The 27,170-nt window shown below is 40.9% G+C and overlaps 1 protein-coding gene across 1 annotated transcript; it reads left to right on the top strand.

Moving 5' to 3' along the window:
- Positions 1 to 27,087, top strand: NDUFA9 (NADH:ubiquinone oxidoreductase subunit A9). The gene is made up of 11 exons (XM_032787429.1): positions 1 to 107; positions 8,260 to 8,424; positions 9,414 to 9,511; positions 9,709 to 9,800; positions 13,603 to 13,744; positions 15,762 to 15,864; positions 16,510 to 16,577; positions 16,718 to 16,794; positions 22,298 to 22,393; positions 23,676 to 23,742; positions 26,814 to 27,087. The coding sequence occupies exons 1-11, from the start codon at positions 50 to 52 to the stop codon at positions 26,982 to 26,984; spliced, it is 1,137 nt and encodes a 378-aa protein (XP_032643320.1). The 5' UTR covers positions 1 to 49; the 3' UTR covers positions 26,985 to 27,087.
- The last annotated feature ends 83 nt before the right edge of the window (positions 27,088 to 27,170 follow it).

Genomic DNA, 27,170 nt, shown 5'->3' with positions numbered 1-27,170 from the left:
TTGTCCCCGCGAAGGACCCGTTGGCCGCGGGGGATTGTGGGAGAGGAAAATGGCGGCGGCTGGCTGCTTTCGGGCTGTCCGTAGTCTCCTGCTGCTACCAAGGGCAGGTGAGTGTCACCGCCGCGGCGCCCCTGCCCCCGGGGCAGTCTGGTCTCGCTCGCTCGCCCCCGGCGCGCGCTGCCCGTTGGGTTCGCCCCTGGGCCCCGCTGCGGGGCCACGCCCGGAAACGAGCGATGGGCACCGAGCTCCTGCTTCCCCGGCTGCCGCTGAGTGGGCGCGCGACCTCGGGGGTCGTCATGCCCCAGGAGCGGAGCTGGGGCAGCTCCCGGAGACGCTGCTGCTAATCGCTGGCCGCGGAATCCCGCCTGGCTGGAAATAGCGGCTGCGCTGCCTGGTGCACGGGGAGTGGCAGCCGCTGCTGCAGAGACGCAGGGCGGCCGAGGTAATCGCTTCTATGGGCGAGAGAAGCTTTTGAGCCAGGCGGAGTCCTTTGTCATGGCTGGAAAAGGCGCTCCCGGGATCGCAGCAAAGTGCAAGGAGGGGCAGATTGTTCGGCGTAAGTAGTTAGAACTGATTGTAAGGAACCATTCAAGGTAGAGTGGCCTGCTGATCTTCCTGCGGTCATGGGACAAAAAGGGTTAGTGGGTTGCAGATTGTTATCACTCACTCACTCATGCCCGTCACATAAGCCATAAATCCAGTGTGTCTGTTCAGTCCATATGGCCTGAAAGCTTCTCACTGGCAGAAGTTGGTCTAATAAAAGCCATTATCTCACCCACTTTGTCTCTCTAATATCCTCAGATGGACAAACCTATAACTACACTGCATACCTGGTGCTACAGACTCAGAGGTAGTGCTTGTTCATACTAATACACTTCTTGAAAAGTCCACATTAAATAAGATGAATGATGTTTTGGAGATAATACTAAAGAGTTGTTTGGAGCCCCAAGCTGTTGCGTAAACTGCTTATGTCTAGCACCACCACTGCTCCAGTCCACCAAGCTCAGCATCCCAGACATCTCTCTTCTGCATCTCTCTTCATGAGAGCATAATCTGTCCACGAGTCTATCTCACCTCCCGGCATTTGGTCCTCAAAATAATTCTGTAGAGCACTAGGAAAAGCTCATAGGATTACAGTTTTGAGAACTCTTTAAATTTACAAATCATTACAGTGATTAATATGATTTCAGTATTTTGCTCCAGCTCCCCAGTTAATAGAGTTCAATGTAAGAGCTGTCTTGATATTAGAAGTACTGCATTGGATTGGCCCTAGCTACTTCAGGGTATGTCTAGTGCCATAATTGCTACAGAAGTACAGCTGCGATGGTGTAAATAGACATTTACTACAGTGACAGAAGTGTATTTTTGTTGCTATATTTAATCTACCTCTCAGAGAAGTGATAGCTATGTTAGTGGAAGAATTCTTCCATCAATCTAGTTGCGGCTGCAGTGGGGATTAGGTCCACCTAACTACATTGCACATGACATGATGTTTTCCAGGGCAATATAACCAGGTAGACCTAAATTTTAGGTATAGAGCAAGTGTGAGACAGTGCTTCTCCTTACCCTAACCTACACAGAAGCTGTGTTGCACTGGACATATGTGCTAGTCTATGCTGCAGTAGCTATATTAGCAAAGCTCCCTAGTAGAGAGAGAACTTATGCTGACAAAAGGAATACTTTTACCAATGTAGGCCAGGTCTACACTGCAAACTTACATCAGTATAACTGTCACTCAGTAGTGTGAACCTAACCCCTAGTGTACACAGTGCTGTGTCCTGTCAACATAGCTACCACCCCTTGCAGAGGTGGATTAACTACACAGATGAGAGAAGCTCTCCCATCGGTGTGGTAGCGTCTTCACTAAAGCGCTACAGTCGTGCCACTGCTGTGCTGTGCATGTAGACAAGTCCGTAGTTAATGCATCTCCCAATGGGCGGCCAGTGACCTGGCCTTTTGGGGAGGCTAGCTCCTGGCCCCTCCTCTCCCTCTACCCCTTCCCTTGCAAGAGACCAGAGCATCCCCACTGTGGGCCCCAGCACCGGGCGCTAAGGTCCCAGCCCCAGTGTACCAGGCACCTGCATCCCCAGCTCGGCTGCGCCAGGTGGCACAGCCTCAGCACCAGCTGCCCTGAGTCCCTGCGAGAGGCTGGTCAGCCAGCTTGTGCCAGGCAGAGCAGGATGCTGGGAACCGCAGGAAGGGGCCTGGCCTGGGGGTGGAGCATGAGAGGGGCCATACTAGGCTGTTTGGGGAGGCATAGCCTATCCCTGCCTATGATACCTGCCGCCCATGCATCTCCCTGAACAACATACTGTATAGTAGCAAAAGTTGCTGGTATAAACTGTGTCTACATGGGAGATTTTGTCATGCTTGTCTCTTTCACCAACAGAAGTTCGTCTAATAAAAGATATTACCTTGCCAACTTGTTTCTGTAACGTATGTCAGTTAGGGATGGATTTTTTTCACATTCCTAAACTGACATAGAGTTTGCAGTGTAGACCTGGCCTATGAAACTATTAATCATTGGCTAGGAAATGGGGAGAATAGGGGCATGATTGCAGGACTGAATTTACACAGGCACTGGATTAAACCTGGATTTTTTCCTGTAAGACGGGTTGGCAACCTTTCAGAAGTGGTGTGCCGAGTCTTCATTTATTGATTCTAATTTAAGGTTTCATGTGCCAGTAATACATTTTAATGTTTTTAGAAAGTCTCTTTCTATAAGTCTATATTATATAACTAAACTATTGTTGTATGTAAAGTAAACAAGGTTTTTAAAATGTTTAATAAGCTTCATTTAAAATTCAATTAAAATGCAGATCTTATCAGTTTAATGCAGTGGTTCTTAACCTGGGGTGCATGCACCCCTTGGGGGTGTGAGATGCCCTTTCTGGGGGTGCAAGACATGCGAGATATTTTTAGAAGGTAAATCATCGAAAACACAAATTAAGCACAAGCACATAAGTACAACTACTTTGTTTCATCAAGCCTATGTATTTATTAACATACATTTTTTAATGATTACTGTAATATACAAACAAAGTTTTCAAGTTTTTAAGCTAATTGTAGTATAATTTTTGGCTAGGAGCAGAGCCCTGGGCTGGTTGCTGGTATCCTAGGCCAGCAGGAGGGCTGAGCAGAGCCGGAGACCCGGACCCTGGGTGGCAGGGGGCCGGGTGGCTGGAACCCCAGACCAGCAGCGAGGTGAACGGTGCCAGCGAGTGGTATCCCAGGCCCTGCTCAGCCCACTGCTGGCTGGCGGGTTCCGTTCACTCAGGCCGGGAGCAAGCTGAGCGGGGCTGGCGGCTGGGACCCTGTCTGGCAGCAGCATGCCAGTAAAAATCGGCTCACGTGCCGCAGGTTGCCAACCCCTGCTGTAAGACATTAAAAACAGATTTTACTGTGTTCAGTACTCATCTCTTTGATATAGCTTTCTTTCAATAAGTTCAGTGTGCACCAATCAAGTTGGTTATTCCACAGGCTGGGAATAGCTTTTCCCTCTTATTTTTTAAATATTTGCTTGGTTGTCATATGCTAAAGTCACATGGAGCATATAAAATGATAAATGGCATGAAAAATTAATGATTAAAATTTAATTCCATCACCATAAGCAGTGTTCTGGAGGTAGTGTTGTATATAGAGAATGCAACCATGTAATTTAATTAAATGTAGCACAAAAGCCATTTTGATAAGCTTGCAGCAAGGGTGGTCAGAGCACAGGCCTGGGAATTAAGGTTCTGGTTCTATTCCTGGCGCTGCCACAGATTTTCTGTGTGATCTTGGCCAAATCCCAAGGAGATAAGGAGATAAAGAACTTCAGTTTATTTCAAAGGGATCTGAAAATACTCAGCACCTCAGATAATTTGGACCTATGTGTCTCAAGGTTTGCAACTGAAACCTTTCCTGGGCAACTCTTTTGAGCATTTAACACTTCACATTTTTTTTTAAAAAATGCCTTTTCTGGAGACAGATGATCCTTCCTTGCTTCTTTGGGTGTTGTAAAATTTAGTCAAGCAGGGCTTTTAAAGTCAAATTAGTGACAAATAGGAAACTCCCCGGTCAGTGAAAAGTCCTATGCCATCAAGTTCTACAGTGTGTAAACTTTCTTAAAAGTCTAAAAAATCCCAAAAGAACTAATTCTACTAGTGACTTAAATTGGAGCAGCAACAATGTTAGGGCATGTTACTCTTAACGTTGTAAACATAGCTTTCTAAATGTGACCGAATGTAGAGCTACCTTCCTAACTTTGCAGTTACACAGCAGAGTGAAATTAACAAACCCGGTTTCACTGTTGTAATTCGTAACACATTGGACAGTGATAACATTGTCAAAATCTATGTCGATCTAATGCTGCCTCAGAAAATTACAGGTAGCAGCAAGAACAGGCAATGGAGCTATTTTGAAAGAGAATGAAGACTTAAAAGGAGACTGGGGAAGGGCAGAGTAACAGAACAACTCCTCCCAAAAGCATCAGAAGGTGTCTGGAAGTGTAACAGAAGGGAGCAAGAATGGAGAGAGAGACGTGCTTCTTTCCATCAACCAAAAGAATCACAGTTTCAAACTGATGAAATATCCGATCTTTACAGAGAAGATGGAATCCCTGAGCAGGGTCCAGGATCACAGTTCTAGCAATCGAGAGGTTGAGACTCTTACCAGAGTATTGCCTCTGGATCTTTTCTCATCATTTATTTGTATTAGCACTTAGGAACCCTCGTCATTGACCAGGATCCCATTGTGCTAGACCAGGCCTGCACAACATGCAGCCCTAGTGGACTCACTGTGCGGACTGCGGGGGATGAGTAGGTGGGCTCATTGTGCGTCCCGCGGGGGGTGAGTAGGCAAGCGGCGGGTGAGGGAAGGGGGCTGAAGAGGTGGGCGGGCAGTGGTGGAGGCTGAGGAGGCGAGCCGGGGGAAGAGGGCTGAGGAGGCGGGCGGGCAGTGGCGGGGGGTGAGTAGGCGAGCCGGGGGNTGAGGAGGCGAGTGAGGAGTGAGTGGCTGACCTGTTCTACTGATCTGGTCTGGCTCCCATCCCCTCTCCAAGGGTTGCAGCTGTCTGGAGGTGCCTGCCTTCCACACCTTCCTCATTCACACCTCATTCATTCAACAGGGCAGTTGGGGGAAGAGCTTGTTCTATTTCTAGCAAAAAGACATTTTTCTTTTACCTTAATTATACTACCTTAGGGGCCTGCTATAACATATTACCAAGGTTCAATACCGTTGTTTCAGTGGGGCAGTGCTGGGGAAGGAGGGTTTGTTTCCGTGGGGTGGGCGGTGCAGGGGGGGGAGTATTTCAGGGGAACTGGGCGGCGCTGGGGGGTGGTGTTGTGTTTGGGGGGGGGCTTGGCGGCGCTTGTGGGGGGGTGGTTCAGCGGGACCAGAGGAGTTCGGCCCTCAGCTGTTTTCTTTGAAGTAATATATCCCTCGCCGCTTTATGAGTTGTGCAGGCCTGTGCTAGACAGAACAAAAAGATGCCCCCTACTTCATAGACTTCACTGTCCGAGAAGACGATGAGAACAGATGGATACAGACATAGATGACGGAGTACAAGAAAACAACGAGACAATATTGATCAGCATGATAGGCAGTGGTATCAGTGCAACATCAGCCTAACTTGTCAGATTTTTTTGTAGGTATCATGGAAAATGAGAGTTTTGTAAAGAGATTTGAAGGAAGATAATGAGGTAGCTTTGAGGATGTTTACTGATATATTGTTAGTGAACCTTTTGCCCCATCTTTCGTATTAGCTTCTGGACACTAGATTTAATCATCTGTCTAGTAATGCACATTTTTCTTATTCTGTTCATACCTGTCTAAGGTAATGTTGCTTTTGGGAAGATGTGCTATGACTGAAACTCTCCTGCTGTTGGAATACAACTAGCGGTACTGGTACTGTATGTGCATATTATATATACTGTTTTCACATTAAAACTTGAAACATTTAAGGTTGAAAGAGTATTTTCAAACGAGTCCAGCTAACTACGCAAAAGCAATTGCTTTCTTTACAAAAATTATTTACCGCTTCAAAATGCCCCAAATGTTGGAATACCTGAAAATGAAGTTAAACTATCCATCCAGTTCTCTACCACAGCATAATGCTGGATCACACACTATTCACCTATTTCACTTGTATCACCTAGCCTACTTTAAACATTGCTCCTTGCTTTGTTCTGTAAAGGAAAAAGATTGTTGGAGGTATACTGTTGAAGTTAAATATTGATAGGAATATAGTCCCAGCCTATATTAATTTGTGAGTTCTGTACATTCTCATAGAGGAAATGGATTGGTTGAGTAGAATAATATTTTTTATGAATAAATGTTTAGTGTTACGAAGTATATTATTAATAAGGAGGTGTGTGTAGACTTTGCAAAATTGTCTAACAGCTAATGTTTTCTGTAGTAAGCAATAATGTAGGGTGTAATACGCTATATAGAAATGAATCCCTTGAGTAGGAAAAGAGATTCTATAATCTTCTAGTAATTTCTTTTTACCTTTGTGTATATCTTTGTAGATTTTAGGGAGCAACTTTAAAGTAGGCTCAGAGATGTAAATCAGGTGGGATGATAGTGAGTGTTGAAGGATGGTCATGATGAACTGTCAGATTCCTCAGATGTTGATTTTGAGGGATTCTAATGTTTAACACAAACATTTAACATTATTTTAAAAACCTAAAGTATAATTGATGATGGCGTTAACTAGACTCTTTGCAACTGAGCTCTTTAACAAATTCTTTAGTTTGTGAATTTCCTATTTTTTTAATAAGCCCTAATTGTTTAACTTGCATTGGCATGTAAGGCCCACAAGAGGGTAGCCTTGCACTGTTAGACCTTAAGGTGCTGCAGTCTTTAGCAAGTCCATGGGAAGTATGGAAGTTATACTTGCTTGAGACAAGGGAAACAAGTAGGATGCTTTCCTATCAGAATCTGGCCAGTTAGGTGTACAATCGTTACTTCAGTAAAGTGGAAGGGAAGAGGATTTTATATCTAGAAAATAAGCATTTGAAGTTAAAAGTTTCTGCTTTCCCCTGTCTACATCCATGCCTGCCCATGGTCTACACCGCCACCGCTTCAATCCCCTCTGCCCTGTTAGTCTTCTACTCCTGTCTTACTCACATGTCTCCCAGATATTCCAGGAGCAGATAACATAGTTCATTACCACCCAGTCCATTTCCCCTCATGTCCGTTCTCATATACGTGCGCCAGCACATCTCCTCCCACTCCTCATTTCCTAGCATGTATCCCAGTGGAAAATCAATTTATATTTATTAATTTTGCTTCTTATACATGTGAAAACAGCTTTGTGCTTTCTCCTGTACTGCCCCTCATGCTTAGGTGGAACTTCCCATAAATATCTGCAATGCAACCTCATCATTGTCCTCCAAATCCCTTCTTCAAACTGTCCTTTGCCATGAAGCCTACAAAAAGCTTGACAACTCTTAGGTTGATGGTGTACTGATATCATTGGCTACCATGATGACCAATGTTATCTCATTGTTTCCTTGCACTTCCTTGTCTATCTGCCTGTATCCATCTGTTGTTTTATGTCTTATACATAGATTGTAGTCTCTTAGAGACAGGGGCCATTTTATGTTTGTACGGCACCTAACACAATTGAGTTCTTGGCCTTGATTAGGTCTCCTAGGTGCTATGGCAATAGAAATAAGAAATAACAGGCTTTAGCTACAGATAAAGAAAAAGAAGAGGGAGGAAAGAAAATACTGCATCTTGCTACGTTATAGCACATACAGCTGAACAGAGCACTTCTTCGTCCTGTTCCATTGTATATATGGGAGCAAAAAGACCTTAAATTAAAAGCGTATTATAAACAGTATAGCAAAGTGATCAGTTTCCCCTTGTTGCCTGGATTGAGGAGGAAGAACATTTCCTTTCCTCAAGGTCGCTACAGGAGCTGTCTTGTATTTTTTGGTATCAGTGCCTTAATGATCTTTTAATTAACCCCTTTGCCTGTTTTATCTTGCTGTGGTGTTTATATTATGCCTTTGTAATCCCCCCACAATCCTCTCTCACTCTGATCCTGTACCCAAACCCACTCTTTTTTTTGACTTTTCCAAACTTGTATCTTACCCTAGTATGTAGTATGGGCAATTTCAGGGGGGACTGGTTTCTTTGGAGGGAAATAAAAGGAGGTGGTTATAAAATCAGGGTTTTATTGGAAAGCCAACTTCAACTTTATCTGTGGAGTGAAAATAATAACTCTTGCAGTGACTTCATGTGCTCTCTCCTTTTGATTGTGTATTTCAGGCTCTGGCATTCCTGCCTCAGTATCTCCTGTACTGCAGCAGCATCGCCATGTACATTATACTGTGATTCCCCATGGAAGAAGTGGGCGTTCCTCCGTTAGCGGTATTGTGGCAACTGTCTTTGGGGCCACAGGATTTCTGGGACGATATGTTGTCAACCGCCTGGGTAATGTTTCCTGAGAATAACATTCAGCAGTTCAGATGCTTGTCTAAACTATGCACATCTTTTTAGTCTACAAAGTTGGGCAGGAAATATCCTGAGTACTGGAGGTTAGAAATTGACCTAGTATGGGATTGTTCTCTGTGGTACATTCCTAATGTTTGTCTAACGTTGTAGTCCCAAGAAATGAAAATTGGCCTATTTTCACAAGATTTCTGGTTTTGATTCAGGTTCAGAAGATTCTGAACACATTTTAAAATAATGGGGGTAGTGGTTGAAGGGGAATTACCTTTTGTTTGAACTCATAAAATCCAGTTCTAGGTTCAGGTGAAGCTTCTAGTCAGTTCTTATGTTTTCAACATTAATAATGTTTCTTAAGAATAAATTCTCTTAAATGAATAGTGATGAGACCTTGTGTTTAGTTGCATAATAAAAACATTTTTGCAGCAGTATTTTTTATTTAGAATTTTGATCTGACCCTTTAAAGTTGTCATTTACAATTTGAAATGTCAAATAATATTTGCAATTTTCCCCTGACTTTTAAAAAATTATATTAATCACAATGCAAATCATAAATCTCCTTAGATGTAATGCACTTTTTTGTGCTAGTCAGTCATATCATTATAATACACACACATGTATGTGGCATATTATTACACAGAATTTTTCTTTTGCAGGCAGTTTACAGAAGTTAACTTATTATAAAGTTACAGGGTTTGATCCATGTGGTATCTGTAACTGGTATAAGAATTCTTAAAATAGACTATTGAGAATTGTAACGTATTTGTACAATATCTCTAGATCCTCAGATGCGCGAAAATCATTGTTAGTCTGATCACAAAAGTTATCTGTGGAATCCAGTTATTTGAGCTCATCTATTGAGTTTTTACTTTATGCAGTTAAAAAGAAATTGTTGTACTTTAACAGCAGCATTTCCTTTAATATTTATATAATAGTTTGATTTAAATCAAGAAATACTGGTTTGAACATTTTAGGGCGTATTGGATCCCAGATCATCATACCCCATCGCTGCGATCAGTATGAGCTCATGTATCTTCGACCTATGGGTGACCTGGGGCAAATTCTGTTCTTGGTGAGTCTTTTGGCTTTGACTTTAGCAATAGTATTGCTTTTGATTTATGCTAGGAAGCCAGTGGTTATCATTTGTGAAGTAAGCCACAGAGTTCCATCTGTTTAAATTGTATATGGAAGTTATGTGAAAGAACTTCCTTTGATTACACCTGTTTGGACATTATTTCATATCCTTCCTGTTTTGTGTTATGGTTACAGGAATGGGACTCTAGAGACAAAGACTCTACCCGAAGAGCTGTGGAACACAGCAATGTGGTCATTAATCTTGTTGGACAAGAATGGGAAACAAAGTAATTTTCTTGTTTTTCTTTCTGTGTGGATAGATTCATAACAGGTATTGGGTATTTTAGCAACATAATTAGCACAGAATGTATGGTACATGATCACTTCGGGATTATCTTCCCTATCTATAAAGAGACAAGACTGAAATCTTGTGTGTCACAGTTCTTCTGTGTGACCGAAGGGATAACTGGGGTCTTGAGTGTGAGCAGGAGCTAAGCTTTATGTTCTTTCCATAGTTACAGAGTTTTGCTCATTTGCATGAGTTTTGCTCCATTATAAAGAGTTGAATTTACTGCTTTCTCAATCAATCATAATGTATGTTGGTTTGCTAAACTAATATTATGCCATTAATGTGTACAAATTTTTGTGGATTTACATTTGTAATGGAACAATGTTCATAGAACTTGTAGCAAATGGAGACCCTAGAATTCTGACTAAACACAGCCACTTTGATGCAGGATTGAATTTTGGCCTAATATAAATTCTGGCCAAGCATTTCCTATTCATGTATAGACCTTAATAAATGAGAATAGCTAGTGGAGAGTTCCCTAAATCTATGAATGAATTTGTCAGTTCTATGGGATTTTGTCATGGACACCTTATTAGCTTCAGAAGCAGTATGCTCCTTTTTATACTGCTAATTTATTAATAGACATGTGATTTAGAATAAATTGTGAAACTCATAAAAAAAACTAAAGCTTGTTTTAGATTGAAAGAAATACCTGTGATAGTCTCCAATAGTTTTATTTGTAATCATGACTACTTCAAGTTTGTGTAGGCCCTGTTTACACACTGTGACAAAGTTCCTCCTCTACCCTGGTGGGTCCTACGCTTACTGGCAGATTTGCTCACCTCGGTGATCTTCCCCACAGTCTGGATCAACTCCTCCTGTGTCTGATCAGGAGTTGGGAGGTTTGGGGGGAACCTGCGCCCGCCCTCTACTCCGGGTTCCAGCCCAGGGCCCTGTGGATTGCAGCTGTCTATAGTGCCTCTTCTAACAGCTGCATGACAGCTGGAACTCCCTGGGCTACTTCCCCATGGCCTCCTCCAAACACCTTCTTTATCCTCACCACAGGAACTTCCTCCTGGTGTCTGATAACGCTTGTACCCCTTAGTCCTCCAGCAGCACACCCTCTCACTCTCAGCTCCTTGTGCCTCTTGCTCCCAGCTTCTCACACACTTCCTCTCCTCTAGCTTCTCCTCCCTGACTGGATGTGAGCTCCTTTTATAAACCCAGGTGCCCTGATTAGCCTGCCTGATTGGCTGCAGTATTCTAATCAGCCTGTCTGCCGTTAATTGGTTCTAGCATGGTTCCTGGTTACTCCAGTACAGCCTCTGGCTCTGGTCACTCAGGGAACAGAGAACTACTCATCCAGTGACCAGTATATTTGCCCTCTACCAGACTCCTGTACCCCACTGATCTGTGTCTGTCACAACACTCCACCCAAACTAGAGCTCAGTTATTTATCAAGATTAGTTGTGACTTGCATCCATATTTAAAACTTTTTTGTGTGTGTCATCAAGGACAAAAAAAGGGCAGCATAAGTTTTAATTTGTTACAACATGGTTCCCTAATGTGATATAACATGTTTTCTTTGTGTTCACACTGCAAAGAAACAAATGTTACAACATGGACATTCCTAATTGTGGCCAAAAAATATTTGTGAATTAGAGACTAAAGCAGTATGCCTTCATAAGCAAGCATATGCTTCAACTTACACCTGACTATTCAAATAGAACACATAACTTTCAGGAGGGAACCTGCTTGACAGACTCATTTGATGATCACAGTTAGTTTATAGAGGCCCTGCTTTTTTTCTTTTCTGTCTGGTAGATGCCGTTTTAATTACTTCTACTCTAGTAGATGCTTTTTTAGCCTTCCGTTACATCATTTGAATCTACTGAATGCTCACTTGCTTTAAAAAATGACTTGCTCTGTGTATCAAACAAGGTCCATGTTATTTGATATGCATTTCTAAGACCTTGGTTTATATATTACTAGTTATAGCTAAAACATCAGATTTGTGTTCACTATCTCTAAAGTCTGAATACATTAGCTTTGAATTCTTTATTGTTGATTTGGGAGACAAAAAATTGATCCTGGAATAAATTTAAATATGGTGCCTGTCTGTGTGTGTGAGGGGAAGGAGAGGGAAGTGTCTGTAGACTTGCCACTGGGATTACCTATACCCTTCACATTATATTCTCCATATGCTCATTTAAAACACCTTTGTCTGTCCCATATAGAAACCTTGCTTTATCTGGAGGGAAGATTGTCCGGTTATTGAAGTAACACCTTTCACAGGACTAAACAGTAACAAAAATTCAACTTCTATGCTGTAGCTTAACCAGAAGATAGGGCTTGATGCAGGAACCCACTTGATGAAATTCTATGGACTGTCTTATGCAAGAGGTCAGACTGCATGATCATAATGATCTCTCCTGGCCCTAAATACTTGTGAACCACATAAGCAGGAAGAAAAACAGTGAGATTCCTTTTATATCTAACCTCCGTTACTGAGCCTTTCATTAAATACTTGCCTTTCTGCATAGTATTAGTATCCGATCTCATCTGGGATCCCATATTGTTTAGTCACTGTATAATTCTAGAAGATGCTGTTCATTCTTGTTTTGTGTTTCTAGTATATGCATTTTTGCAAGCAGAGCAAGAGTAACGTTTCCAGGAACTTTGCAGGATCAGAATAACTCTGGAATGCTCAAAAATTAAGACATCAATGAGATCTGTGGAGTTGGGGTGACAGCTTACAATTGCAGTATTGGACTAAAACTTCTACTGTCCAAAGACAGATGTAGATAAGCTGGGGGTCCTTCCAGGGATAGTGTATAGGCAAGAGAAGTCAACTTCCTCCTTTTTCAGTTTCTGGCCAGTGGTAGTCTGTTGGGATTTCTACAGGTTATTGTATCTCTACTGTGCTGTGGGGACCTGTTTTTTTTGTTTGTATAAGACTCAGTCTAGGAGGTATCTGATAAATTTAAAACTCCTCCCTCAAGCCCTTCTGGGTGCTGAATGTGAGTAGGAACATTCTCTGTTCCATCCACCCATTTCAAGCGCCTCTTCACTTCTCTGAGCTAATCACTGCTGCTCTGCCCCTTTCAGTTTTCTGGCTTCCACAAGAACAGATTCGTTTCAGAGCCTCAGTTCTTACGTTCTGCTTCCCATTGAATAGCTCCAATTCCTGCTTCTGAAACTGTTTGAAGTTTTCCCAAGCAAAAACACTATGAAATGTATTTGATTCTTGTCAGTTTAATGCTGCTTGCAATGTTTTGAATAGATGATGTGAAAACTGACAAGACCGGTCAGATTTCACAAGGCTGAAACTTGAAAAAACGGAGCAACAGTTAGAAACACTGAAACTGATAGTTTTCAGGAAGATTACACATTACATTGGTTTACAATCTTAACATGTGGCTTAAAGGTAACCTGAAAAAAGGGCTACAAGCATACTTTTTATTTCTGAAAAGTTTAGCTTCTGCTGAAATGGATAGCATTTGCCTGGAAAAATTTCTGCTTGCCAGACAAGCAGATGAGTGAATTTTTCAAGCTGCGCTTTAGTCTAACTAGAGACAAGATAAAACCACAAAGTAGAGTTGCTTTGGTACAGTATTCTGCCATGTTTGAATTGTTTGTGTCTTTAATATGCAAAGAGTCCCTTAATTTAAGGACATTTCTCTAACAATAGCATCCATAATGCGCTTCTGAAATCTGTTCAGGAAACATGTGACAGGAACCAGATAACAGGCTCGGTTGTTCTTAAGATTCTTAAAGTAACGTTTATTTTCTTATTTTAGAAACTTCAGTTTTGAAGATGAATTTGTAAATATTCCTAGAGAGATTGCCCAGGTAACCAGGGAAGCTGGAGTAGAAAAGCTCATTCACATCTCTCACCTGAATGCTGACATGAAAAGTCCTTCCAAATACCTTAGGAATAAAGTGAGTCTGAGTTCAGTCTGTATTATATTCAGAAGACTGAAAAGTTTTGCCAGATCCATTTCAAGAGATTACTTTAGGAACTGTGTCCTCTTAGTTATAGTTTCCCTGGTTTGGAGCAATTCCTAAAATATAGTCTCCTTACACCATTAGACACAGCGCGCCTGGGCTTGGGCCCAGTGCAGTGTGCCCTTCAGTGTGTATACAGACCGACCTAGCTCTCCCCCATATGCATTTCTAGGGGGAAAAAAAGTAATCTTTGATCTAATCTGGTTTACCCCTACCTCCTCAAGCATCCCCTGCATCTAGTGCCACTCTCATTAAGAGGAGGGAGCTGTCTTGGTCAGCAAAAATGAGTCGATATTTGGGAACAGGCCTAACAAGTGGTGGTGTGGCATATGAGTGGGGTAAGTGAGTAGTGGGAATGAAGAAATGGGGGGCAAGAGTATAGAAAGGCTTCAAAATTGCTATCTTTTGTTTTGGGTTTACAGCACATAGGCTCTCTTGCACCACAATTATCAATACAGTCAAATCTCGCAGTAACGCGCCCTGCTATAACACGAAATTTCATATAACGTGATCATAGGTTGGCTCCCCTTTAAGGCATAATACAGTACTGTACCAGTGGTCCCCAACACCATGGTAGGGGAGAGAAGTTGCAGCCCCGCACCTGCCGGGCACAGAGAACTCCGAGGCTGCGGGCGCCGGTGCTCTCTGTCCCCAGCAGGCGCAGGGCCGCAGCTTCTCTCCGGCTTCTCCAGGGCTGTGAGCGCTGGTGCTCTCTGTCCCTCACAGGCGCAGGGCTGCGGCTTCTTTCTAGCTTCAGGAGGAGCCACGACTCCCTGCCTGCCGGGGACAGAGAACTTCAGGGCTGCGGGCGCCGGTGCTCTCTGTCCCCGGCAGGTGCGGGTCTGCAGCTCCTCTTGAAGCTGGAGATAAGCTGCGGCCCCACACCTGCCGGGGACAGGGAGCACTGGTGCCTGCAGCCCCGGAGTTCTCTGTCCCCGGCATGCGAGGGGCCGTGGCTCCTCTCCCCTGCTGGGCACTAGGCGGCGCATATCAGTGCACCACGTTGGGGACCACTGACAAATTGACTAGTTTGAAACCCTGCTATACCACGACCCTGCATTTAGCGCGATGGAAGTTTTTGGACCCCAAACATCGCGTTATAGCGGGGTTTCACTGTACTAGTGTTTAATCTCTTTTCCTTAATAGGAAGTACCATTTTTTTCCTGCTCTCTTGCTTTTTTCAGATGGCTTCCTCATTTTTGGTTATGTAGGCCTCAGTGAACACACCAGACTTTCACAGTGTCAAAGCAAAATTTTAAAATGGGGGCCAAATCATATTAGGACAATTTTAAAAAATGAGTTATAGCCCTGGTTTCTAACTAGGCTAGAATATAGTTTGGCCTTGTCAACATAGGCCAGCCAAACGTTAGAAAACATTTCAGCCGCAACCAAGTTTAAACTGTAGTCAAGCAGAGTTTTTCAACTCATTTGTTCTGATGGCAAAGCGGGGGCCTGTGACTCACCTGATTTATTCTGAACCCTGCATGTGGGGAATGGGAAATGTGCTGAGGCCAAGCTATTTCTTAAACTCTTTTGCTTTATATATTTATCTTGTCACTAAGGAGGCATTTACGTAGGTAACCTACATCTGAGTCTCATTAAAGAAATGTTGATGGTGCTTTTGTGGGTTGCCCTGAGAACTGCACATTGCTATAACTCTGTGCATATCAAAGCCTAAATGGTCTGGATGGAAATAATGTTGAAATGTTATTGCCAGAGTTAGTTCATGGAATATTTTAGTCAGGTATTGTTACATGAATGATGCGATAATACTCTGTATATCAGTGTTTCTCAACAATCAATCTGTGGACCGGTGCTGGTCCTGAGAACACAGTTTAGGAAGGCAGCAAGCTGGTCCCTGGTATCAAAAAGGTTGAGAAACACCCAGCCTGTTTAGAGTAGATCACATTAATGAGATGTTGTTTGGTTTGTTTATATTGATTTAATGCAGGCTGTTGGAGAGAAGGTAGTGAGGGAGGAATTTCCAGACGCTATCATTATGAAGCCTGCTGAGATATTTGGAAGAGAGGACCGGTTTTTCAATTATTATGCAAGTATGTATTACAGTAAAACAATATGCAATCTATATAACTAACCCTGGAGACTGTAGAAGTAGGGAATAAATAATTTGCCTTCTCAAGGGGACAAGCACACTTGTTCTGCAAAGCTCCTGTACTTTAAGTCATTTATATCATGTAAATAAAACTGAACCTCATGTTTAAGATCATGACCTGTGGGGATTAGGAAAGAATATTCAGTGTCTACTCTGAAAAGTGACTTTATAGTGTTTGTTTGAGACACTGTCTGCTTATTTTATCTAATTGCCAGTGCTGGAGTGCAACAGTTGAGCTGGGTTCTCTTTCTGGCTCATGCATCATCAAGAATAAAGATTCTGCAACTGTCATTTATTTAGCAATTCTGCTGCTGATACATGAGCCAGAATAGAATCCAGGTCCCTCTCCCAAGGTTGTATGGGTTCTGCACTGCTAATTGCAGTAAAAGGTAATAACCATTTTAGACTGTGGTTGAATAAGACTGCTTATGAACTTTGTAAACATAGCACCTTTCCATAGCAGGTCAGCACTGTGCAGTTGCATTTTGGCTCTTCTGCCTTGCTCTGAAACATCATGTGTTGGTTATTGCCCAATGCCCCGAGTTACTGATTACATTCCTAAGTTACTCATTGTGTCCTTTACCAGATATGCGTTCCTTTGGTGGTGTGCCACTTATTGCTCTGGGCAAGAAAACAGAGAAGCAACCTGTATATGTAGGTATTTAAAACAAAAAAAAAAAAGGGGGGGAGGGGCAAAACAAAACTTGTTTTCAACCCACATGTAGAAAATGTATAATTGCTTTTCTAAAGTTATTTTAAAAATATTTTTAAACTAATATAAATATTTCTCTTAGGTTGTTGATGTAGCCAAGGCAATTATTAGTGCAATTAAGGATCCTGATGCTAAAGGAAAAACATATGCTTTGACTGGGTAGGTTACTCATCTGATTCTAATTAACTGTAGTGATTCTGTGTGGTGCCTTTTTTTACATATTATTAAGCCCCTTCATTTTCAGTTTAAACCAATTTTTACTGAAAAATTCTCAGATTTTACAAAAAGCAATATTCACTTTTTTCTGATTTTTCACCCTACTTTTCTATAATTCAGATATATAAAAAAATAACTTATTAGGAAAATACAATACTTTGCATGAAATAGATGTATTATAATAATACATTAGTCTGTGTGTATATGCAAAGCTACCTGTTGAAGTAAGGCTATGTACTAGTCTAGAAGATACACACAATAAACAAACAGGTCCACACACTCTGAGTGTGCGTGCATCTGAACATACTGATGAATCTCACGTACACCTTTCAAGAAGTTAGCAGGTAATGATTTAAAGATTTGACATACTAAAATGGGAAGAAAATGAAAATCTGTATCAGAATACATTTCAGAACACAAGGAACTGTTTTGAATTAAAAAAAAAAACGCAAGAGAAAGGGATGAAGTTGAGTGTATGCGCTGTAAATGATGTGGCCCAGTTATTAAATGTAAATATTTATAGGCCAATAGTTCTAAGACTACAACAGTAAACTGTTTATTCAAATGAAAAGTTTTAGTGGGGATTAGAAAGATATTTTCTTAATCTCAGAGGTGGCATTGTGTTTTGAGTTCTGTTTTAGTTCTGCAGCAAACCACATTGATAAATGGAATTCAAAGCATTAATCTACTGAATATTCCCCCCCATCTTTCCATCCACCAAAATAAACCCCATATTTACCCAGAAAAACTATTAATAGTTTTTTGCACTGATTTTAACGTGTTTTTGTTGTTGTGGTGAACACTGATAAATTCCCAGGAAAAAATAAATAAAAACTAAAAATGAAGGATCCTACATATTATGCAGTAAATTCTGTTTCCCCGTTGTGTTATGCATGCTGTTTTAGCTGGAATAAATTCCATCTCCTTTGTTTGAAAAAATAATAATAAAAAACACAGACTCGAGCCATGAGTGTTAATATTCTGGTAACCCCAATTAGGGCTCCATTGTTTTTATTGTTGTGTACATATTCAGAGAAATAGGCAGTCCTGCTTGTAGATCTCACAATCTAACTAGACAAGATAGATAAAGCGTGTAGGAAAGCGATACAACATACAGGCAGATGGTTAATGTTTAACACATGACGTGTTCTGGGTTTTCTTTTTTTGTCTAATACTGTGAACATCAACAAAGGGAACAGTTCTTATAAACACTGATTTTTATTATATAGGATTTAGTAGCATATGTGCTGTCATGATATTCTATAAAGGAAGTGAGAGAGAAGTAAGCTTAAAGATAAATTTGTATGCATTATTTCAGTAGCATGGAAAGAACTGTCAGCCAGTTCCCTAAAGAACATAATTTAACATCTTACTGTAAATTTAGAAATCTATTTGTCAGTTACACATCCCTTATTCCACATTAACAAGTGTATCTCTGTTAGTTAAGAGCCCCATTTAGATGTTTTCATGAAGTAGAAACAGCTCACTTAAAATCTTTATTTTTGGTAATTCTGATTTATAATACCTGGTATTTAAGATAAAGTAGTAATACAAGGTAGAGGCAAAAACTAAAGGAGAAATCCCACTGACTTTGGTGAAAGCCTCTGATGTAGACCCTTAGATTTGGAGAGAATTCTGGAACAACTCTGTAGGGACACTCAGAACCAAACTGGGTAGCAACTCAGTGGTCCAAGCACAAAAATTCCAGGGTAGAATAGGATATCAGCAAACTCCCAACAGCCAAATTTTGCTCTGACTTCCACATTTCAGTGATGGAATATGGGGTCAAAGCAAAATTAGATCTAGTTAGTATATGAGGTAAGAGAAGCATTTGACTACATCATGGAGAGGAATGGTAGCTAAGTAGTCAAGTTACAAAGTGCTTCTAAAAAAACCTCCACACAATTATATATGCTATGTTTAGTAGCCTGGGACTTGGGTTGTAAAAACTCTGTCTGTGACTTAATAACTTTTCTGTATTCATTAGTTTATGATATTGTCACTATGGTAGCCCTGCAGTTTCATATATGCAGTGGATACTGGTGGTCAGGCTTTCCCTCTTGTGATGTCATTGTACTCAGCACTGTAACTAAGCTCTCAAACATGGGGCTCCTAGAAGGAGCTGTTGTGGCAGGTGTGCTTCATGCTGTCTGTCCAGAACCAGCCATTACTCACTCTGAAAGGTACACTATGAAATCTTTCTCAAAAAAATGCAAAGCAATAGGAAGAAGCAAGTAATTGGCTAAAGGTGCAAATAATGATATTGGGGGTTTTAAGGAACCTGGAAAAGTCTTGCGAGTCTTTGGATGATATGAAGTGTCGTCTTACAGAACAAGTAGAGACAAATGATGCATAGCAGATCAAAGATAGAAATTCTTTGAAAGAATGAGAGAGAAGTATATCACGTGGGCAGAACATGCAAGGATCCAGCAAATTTAGAAGAGAGTTCAGACAACAAGATCAGAGTGGAGTTAAACCTCTGAATTGTCGTACTTTACAGGTGGGGGCAATCGAGAAGGTAGGTCTCTATGTATGCAAAGCATTGATAGCAGATGATTCCTACTAGAACAGAAGAATTCATTTGACTGCAGTGCTTTGGCCTGATTGAAACAAGTGCTCCAGCTTCAGAAGGAAGTGAGGATTAAATAGCAGACCAGCTCTCCAGCCAAATATAAAGATGAATCAGCTAAATTCTGAACATACTTATATTGTTTGAAAGTCTAATTTTCTGAAAGTCCATAGAAAGCCAATAGTTAAGCACCCATGTTTCAGAGGCAGGAATTCAAGCAAGGGATACCATCCTTTCACCCAAGGATTTTGGAGATTCAAGCATCTAGTAGTGACTAAAAAGACTTTGAATAAGTAATTTTCTAAGCTAAGGTTCAGATCAATTTTGGGAAATCAAGGAAAGGCTGCCTAGTAATCTTTGACTAAAGCTGCACACTGTCTCTTTTAAAAGGTGCTAGCAACTCAAGCTATTAAAATGTTGCAAAACAAAATTGCTCATCTTGTAAAACAAAACATTGTTTTCTAATATTTTGTTAAATTTCTTTGAGATGTATGCTAAATTGTGACAGGACAGGTGCTGTTGTAATTGCTGCTCCGGAATGCCTAAGAATTTTGTACATTTTATTGCAGTCCTGTTTTTCCCTTTTTCCCATGTTGGCTTTGTTTGTCACTTCCACTTGTTATATCTTGTCTTTTAGATTGTAAGCTCTTCATTTACTATATGATTATACCGTGCCTAGCACAATAAGGCCCCTGTTATCACCAAGAAACTGCTAGTGGGAAAGCAGAGAACACTAAAGAAAAAATGAGTGCTGAAGTGTGAATATACTTCAACACCCCCTATTATATACAGTGTTATACTGATAGATTTTTAGCCAATATAGAAGTTGACTTATGTTAGTTTTTAACTAATTAGAGACAAGAGGATGTTAAGAATGCAAGAAACTCAGTACGAACCTTAAGAATGAATTGATTTATTAGTTTTTTGTTTCACGTTTGGTAATATTAGATTTCAGGGGAATTTGACATTACTTATTTGTTTTCATTTCATGTTTTATCAAGAGAATAGAATTTAATGTGGCTTTATAAGAATGAGGTATTAAAGGGGCACTGTCAGTTTGAAGTCTGTCAACATTTTCAATTCTGGGTGCCTAAAGTTAGGCTCATAAATACATATTTAGGCACCTAAATATAGGTGGCTTGATTTTTCAAAGGTGCTGAGATCCACAAATCCCATTGTAGTCAATAGAAACTGCTGGTTCTCAGCACCACAGAAAATCAGGCCACCTACATTTAGGTGGCTCCTAACTCTGCATTTAGATATCTGAGTCTAGGCACACAAATTAGAAAATATTTGACCTAGTCAGTTTAAAAAAAAAAATAGTTAAAGGTGTTGCTGTGCTATCCTTGCTCTGGTGCCCCTGAAAACTTTTGTGGTTTTACCATTGTACTTTTCATATTCTTTAAGAAAATGGAATTTAACAATTATTAAACGTTGCTCTTTCTTCCCAAGAGCTTGTCAGTTGTGGGCACGAGTTCTGATACATGGAAACACAAAGTTTTCCCATCAGAACCATGGCTTGTCAAACTGAAGTTTGTTCACCTCTCTGAGTCAGCTGTCCCAGCCTGCAGTTTCATGGCCATCTGCACAGATGTAATGTGTGTAGTTTAACAAGCTCACCTGCTGGTCACCATAATCCTGGCACTGTCTGATCCTTCTTTGTTTACAGCTGGATCTGAAATCCCACTTTCCTCTGGAAACTAAATATGAAAATGCCACTAAGTATTACTTTTGGAATGCCCCGACTGTATGATAGTTACAACAGTCACATCGGGGCTTGTTGGTCATCAAGGCCACTGGTTGCTAGCTGAGAATTCCCAATAAATCCTTCAGAGACCAAAGCCATTGGCATGTTCAATGCTCCTTTGATCATGACCTCCATGACAACATTATGAGGCTTCAAACAGACTGTGTGACATATCACATAGCTCAGTAATAAGGGGCTGCCATGGGTAGTTGTGAAGATTTGGCAACAGAGTTCTGACAAATTCTTATATGGTCCAAGAGGAATTCTCTATTAGGTTCAGCCTTTGTCCTGACAGTTCAGTACTCCTGTTAAGTAAACATGGCAAAACCAAATCAAGAACCAGGCAGGAGAGTGGGAACTCCAATAATTTGTTTTCTTCTTAATCTGCCACAACTGTGTGTGGAACTAGCGTCCAACCTGATAAGCAGGAAAATGACACTCCAGTGCTAAAGGTATTAGCCCTGAGGTGGATGGATTTTTTTTTTTTCCCTGGGAAGTTTTTTTTATTTCTACCACTCTGCCTTCTCACTGATAGGCAGAGTCTTCCAGATAATAGGTAAATTCTTGGTTCAGAGGTGTTCTGGTAGCCCCTGATCTCTCCCCTGTTAGAGTTGGGTACCACCTCCTTTTCCTTGGCAAAGTCTTCTATTTGGAGTTCTAGTTCAAAACAAGATGTTGGTGAATCTAAATAAGATCTACTAATTCCTGGCCTCCTTCCAGGAGAAGATGGATAGAAGTCTGAGTGTTAGGACACTGCAAGTCCAGTTCAGTCACAACACTGAAAATGTTGTACCCAGGTTTAATAAGGCCATATTTAAATGTGGTAAGCTCATTGAAGGCAATAGACTTAGACCTTGGGGATGAATCTGGTTGGTATCAGTAAGCTCATAAAAACTATTGTGTCCTCGCGCTCTGTATATGATGCTTGTACGTTTTACTGACCTCACTGCTTGCTGTTTCAAACAACACAGTTTTCTCTTGAGCCATTAAATTTCCCTTAATGCTGCCCTCTGGCAACAAGAGTGTAAAATCATTTAGATTGAAGAAAAGTAGATGTTGCTATGTTTACTTGAATATTTGCAAAAGGAGGCATGAAACAGCATCATTTAACTGGTACTCTTTTTTTGCAGACCTCATAGATACCTTCTTTATGACTTGGTAGACTATCTGTATGCGACTGCCCATAGATACTATCTCCCATACCCACTCCCACGTCCTCTCTACCAGTAAGTAGAATTATTTCTTGGCTTAGAAATTGCTGCCCGTCAAGTGGGTAGAAGCATGAAGAATTTAAAGTAACTGAGTATTTGCATTGGTCTTAAACTTTACTATAGGATAACTGCAAAGGATGTAATAAGAGGTCGATGTAGACTGAATTTCCCAAAATACTCATCAGTTATTTTAGTTCTCGTGCTCAGCCAAAAATCCACCCATTAGGCCGTACTGCAATTAAGTGTGCAGTTGTTGTAGTCTTAAGGTAACTCTTCACTGTGCATGCTCACTATGCAATTATTAAATGGTCTCCTTTTTGCTAAATCAAAACTAACCAAAGGTGTCCAGATCTGCTGTGTGTTCAGTCATTCAGTGGCAAAATGAATCCACTTACATTAGCACTGCAGAGGCAGCATAGCTATGAGGGAGTGAACTGGATTCTTTTCTAGCCTTGAGTATCATCAGCAGAGCTGTTAAGTAAATCAGCAACACCAAATTTTGCCCTTTTACGTCTGGAGACCATGGGATTGTATAGGGATAACAGAAGGCAGAAATTGGCTTACAGAATCACGACTATTGGATGATAATGCACGAACCAGAAAAAAACATCTTGGATCTTAGATTCCAGGCTTGGTTTGCAGGGCTAGCAGTTAGAAAACCTACCTGTTCACTTAAACCGATCAAATCTGATGCTGAGGCATTGAGCAAAAATAAACATTGAGTTTCATCACCCTCCTGCCATTTTCAATAATTTTTTAGACTAAAACTGCACTTTTTATAATATGGAAATTATATATGCAGATAGCTCCAAACTACATCCCCTGGCTTGCACATCCATTAAATTGTTGCTGTCAGCAAGCATGCTTTAGCCTTAGAGGCTTTGAATCGCACCACTTATGAGTGGTGAGATTATTGCCTATGTTTTCCAAGGAGCAAAGCTTGAAAAAGAGGTATACTAGCCCCTCTAGTTTCAAAAGTGGGGATATAAATGAGCATTTATTAAATGTGGATTTTTATCTCCCTCCCCCATTCCACACACACACATCATTTCCCTGGGGGTGGGAGATGGAAAAATGTCGTAGCGATCATTTATAGTAATCAGAACCATAACTGAGAATTTGCTGAACCTTAACATTCCTAACTATGCACTAATGGAATTTCCAGCTAGGAAAATGAAATATGGATCAGAAAATGCTAATTCCTTGGGTAGTCTGAATATTCATGCCTGTCTGAATTGCCTTCTGTGTATCTGTATTATGACAATACTCACGTTTGCACCATTTTTCATGGTTACAGTTTATTTGCAAGATTCTTTGAGATTAGTCCATTTCAGCCATGGACAACGAGAGACAAAGTGGATCGGGTAGGTGTGGGGCAGCACAGTTAATCTTTTCATTGGGGAAGTGTTATGACTGTTTCTTAGGAATCCAAGGAGTAATAAAACATGATGTCTCTGCAGATTGTGTATTGCAGTTTTTCAGTCTGTTCCACAAATAGAATTTGGTGTGTTAGAATGTCATTAACAGAATGTATAAACCCTGCAAACATTCTCAGACTGTTCTTGGAGACAAAAATCTCTTTATGGAGAGGTTAAGATTTCAGAGTTCTCCTTTACTGACTTCAGATATCCTCATGGGATACATAGCATAGTTGCTGCAGCTACTGTACCCCATGAATTCCCACTTACTTTTACCTGTCCAGGCCTGTTGGATGATGTGGGAGATGACTGCAAAGGGATGCATACCTAAAGCAGCCTGGAGGTTCCTCTGGTTTAGTCTGGCAGCTATTTAATGGGAAATCAAGGCCAGCTGGGTTTGGCACATTTCTCTTAAACATGTAAGGAGGGAGCCAGGCTGACTGACAACTGAATTGTTGATTGTAACTTGGAAAGATAAACCTTTTCTCTTAAGTATCAGAGGAAGGGGTGGCTGGGAAGAGAGAATTATTGTAAGTAGACATCTGGCATGCAGTGTTTTCTGTTGGAAAGTTTACCTGTTTTTGTGCAATGAGGATTTTTTTCCTAGTTTTATATGCACTTAAATAAATCACAAGCACCTTCCCTTGAAGCATAGTTAAGCATACATAGCTATTTTCTGCAGGATTTTTGTTTTACTAGGGTAGGCAGAAGGGAATTTGGTTTAATATCCTATCCAGATGATGACACCTTTAACAGCTCAAGGTGAAATCTCGGCCTTGGGTATGACTGAAGTCCTAATTTAACACTGGAATCCGTGATCTTCTGACCACTAAGCAAAAGTGTTGCGTCTTGACATTAATCCATAGCTTTTCATAGTTGCTTTTAATTTGGTTTTAGCTGTGTGGTTCTTGCCAAACCTTGTTTCAGCTAAAAAGAACAGGAGTACTTGTGGCACCTTAGAGACTAACAAATTTATTTCAGCATGAGCTTTCTGTGAAAATGTGGGTATTAGCCAATATTAACATATCAAAGCCTTGCTATTCCATGGGTAAGGTTAGCAAAAATGCAGTCATACCTCCTAATGTCAGTACCTGATGTAATTTTTTCTGAAGGTTATTGGTGATATTGCACAAATCTTTGCATAAATGGAGTTATTTAGATAATCTTTCACTAAGGTACCGCAGCAGTAGTCTGTTTGAACGTAATGTGTGCATCACTTTTAACTGGACGCTGCATGGTCTGTAGGACATGGCACTGGATTGAGTCGAGAGACCCAGGTTCTGTTCCCAGATCTGCTCACTGTGTGACCTTGGGCAAGTCACTTGTGCTTCAGTTTCTACTTCTGTGGAATAGAAACATCTCATCCCCTTGGTAAAGCACTTTGAGATCCCTTGTGAAAAGTGCTATGTAAGAGCTGCTTATTTATTTGTGAGTTAGTCCAGGGCATATTGCAAATACTTGACCTTCTTTCCTCGCTCTGCCACCCTAGAGAAAGTTACCCTCAATTGGTCTGTTGTGATCATAACAATGCACCTCATAGGCACATTACCTTCAGTGGGCTCAGCTGGATAAACTGCTTGCAAGCCTTTGTTGTTGGATCACAGTGGGATACCCACAGTACTAAGGTTCTCAAGGGTTGCAGTGTTCTAAACCAAAACTAGCAAAATCCAGCTGTCTTCCTGCTCTAAGGTGAGCAGCTGCAGCAGTCAAGATTAAACAGTTGGATAATACAGTTGCTGGAGCACACAGCAGAGAAACAGGGGAGGTGTTTTTAATGGAGAGTTCAAAGCTGGGGTGTAGCAGAAATGAGGATAAAATGCTGCTGATGTGCAGCTAAATAGGGTGAACATAAATAGCATAAACAAAGTAGGTGTTGAGGTTTTGTTGGTGCAAGGACATGGTGCAAATGCTGATCTCAGGAATCCAGAATCAGATTTTAATTACCGCATTTTAAAGAGCTTTCATAGCAAAGGTAGCAAATTTTCTTCGTTAAAAACGGCAATTTTTCTAAAGTTATAACAATTCTTTTAAAATGACAATTTTAGCCATATATATGGGGCTTTAAAGTTCAAGCTCTGTTGTAATGTGTGAAATGGAAGAGGTTATAGAATATGCTTCCAAGGTCCTATCTCTTGAGCCATTTTAAAATTGGCCTTGAACCAAAACATTGGGGAATATACAGTAAGGAACAATCTTGCACTATCTACCAGAGGCGGAGCTAGATGAGTGAATATATCTTTGTATGATAGTCTGTACAGGACTGCAAACTGAATAAAGCAGCCCATCACAGTTCTTAATTCAGTATAAGTTTTCTGACAAACTGCCAGAGAAGTAATTTCAGTCCAGCTATGTGCTTGTGAATGCAAGGTCAGCATTAATTCTTTGCAGGTGGTGCACAGTAAACTTCGCATTAATATATGGAAGAGAAGGGAGGGAGTAAAGAAATGCAGTGCATTTGCTTGTCTTCTCTGTACCCTAATGTAAATCTGCAATTCCTGTTGAAGCTAATTCAGGACACAAATGTACATGACTTCTTTGGATCAGGCCTGCCTGCAGGCCCTCTCCCACCACCAAACACACACATCCATGCATGCAAATTGTGATCAGAGATCTGGAGGTGGCATATAGTTACCTGATCCCTAAGCAGTAGCTGCACAGTGCCCTGTAATCCACTGTAAGATCCAGCAGTGCCTTGTATTGGAGCGTTATTTCTCCTGGGAAAGATCTTATGCCAGCAGCCTGCACTAATATAAAGGGAACTTTGCAAATAGTTGAAGTAGACTCTCCCAGGATCTGCAGAGATGCCATGGCATTGCATTTAGATTTACTTAAATTTGTTTCTAGTCCTAGTATTCTATACCAGTTTTTCCAGAGGACAAAAGGCAAACTCAGTTATAAGTACATAGTATTTAGTACATTAAGGATTAGATTTACTGTAATAAGCTGAGTAACTGTACATGTATAGCTGTTCTCTCTGCTATGCTTATTCATACTACCTTTTTTTTTTTTTTTTTAAGTTTCATACAACAGACATGAAGTTCCTTGATCTTCCTGGGTTGGAGGACCTGGGCATTCAACCAACTCCCGTAGAACTAAAAGCAATTGAAGTTCTGCGCCGTCACCGCAAATATCGCTGGCTGGACGCTGAGCTGGATGACACAAAACCATCAAAGACTATTCCCATCTAACAGTGGCAAAGGTGGCTTCCAGTGCTTTTCAGACTGCCTTTTTGCTGACCTACTTTGTTTGGAGAATTCTGTACATACTGAGTAAAATCCTTACGTTGATCACATAAGCGTTATTTCAGCCGTGTCATCATTTCCATTTGAGTTTTTAATCATGGGGGGAAAAAGTCTCGATGTCTGTAATTCTCT

Source organism: Chelonoidis abingdonii, chromosome 1 (assembly GCF_003597395.2).
Source record: "Chelonoidis abingdonii isolate Lonesome George chromosome 1, CheloAbing_2.0, whole genome shotgun sequence".
NCBI classification, from domain to species: domain Eukaryota; kingdom Metazoa; phylum Chordata; order Testudines; family Testudinidae; genus Chelonoidis; species Chelonoidis abingdonii.
The sequence above is the reverse complement of the archived record's forward strand: the minus strand, read 5'-3'. Positions and strand labels throughout refer to the sequence as shown.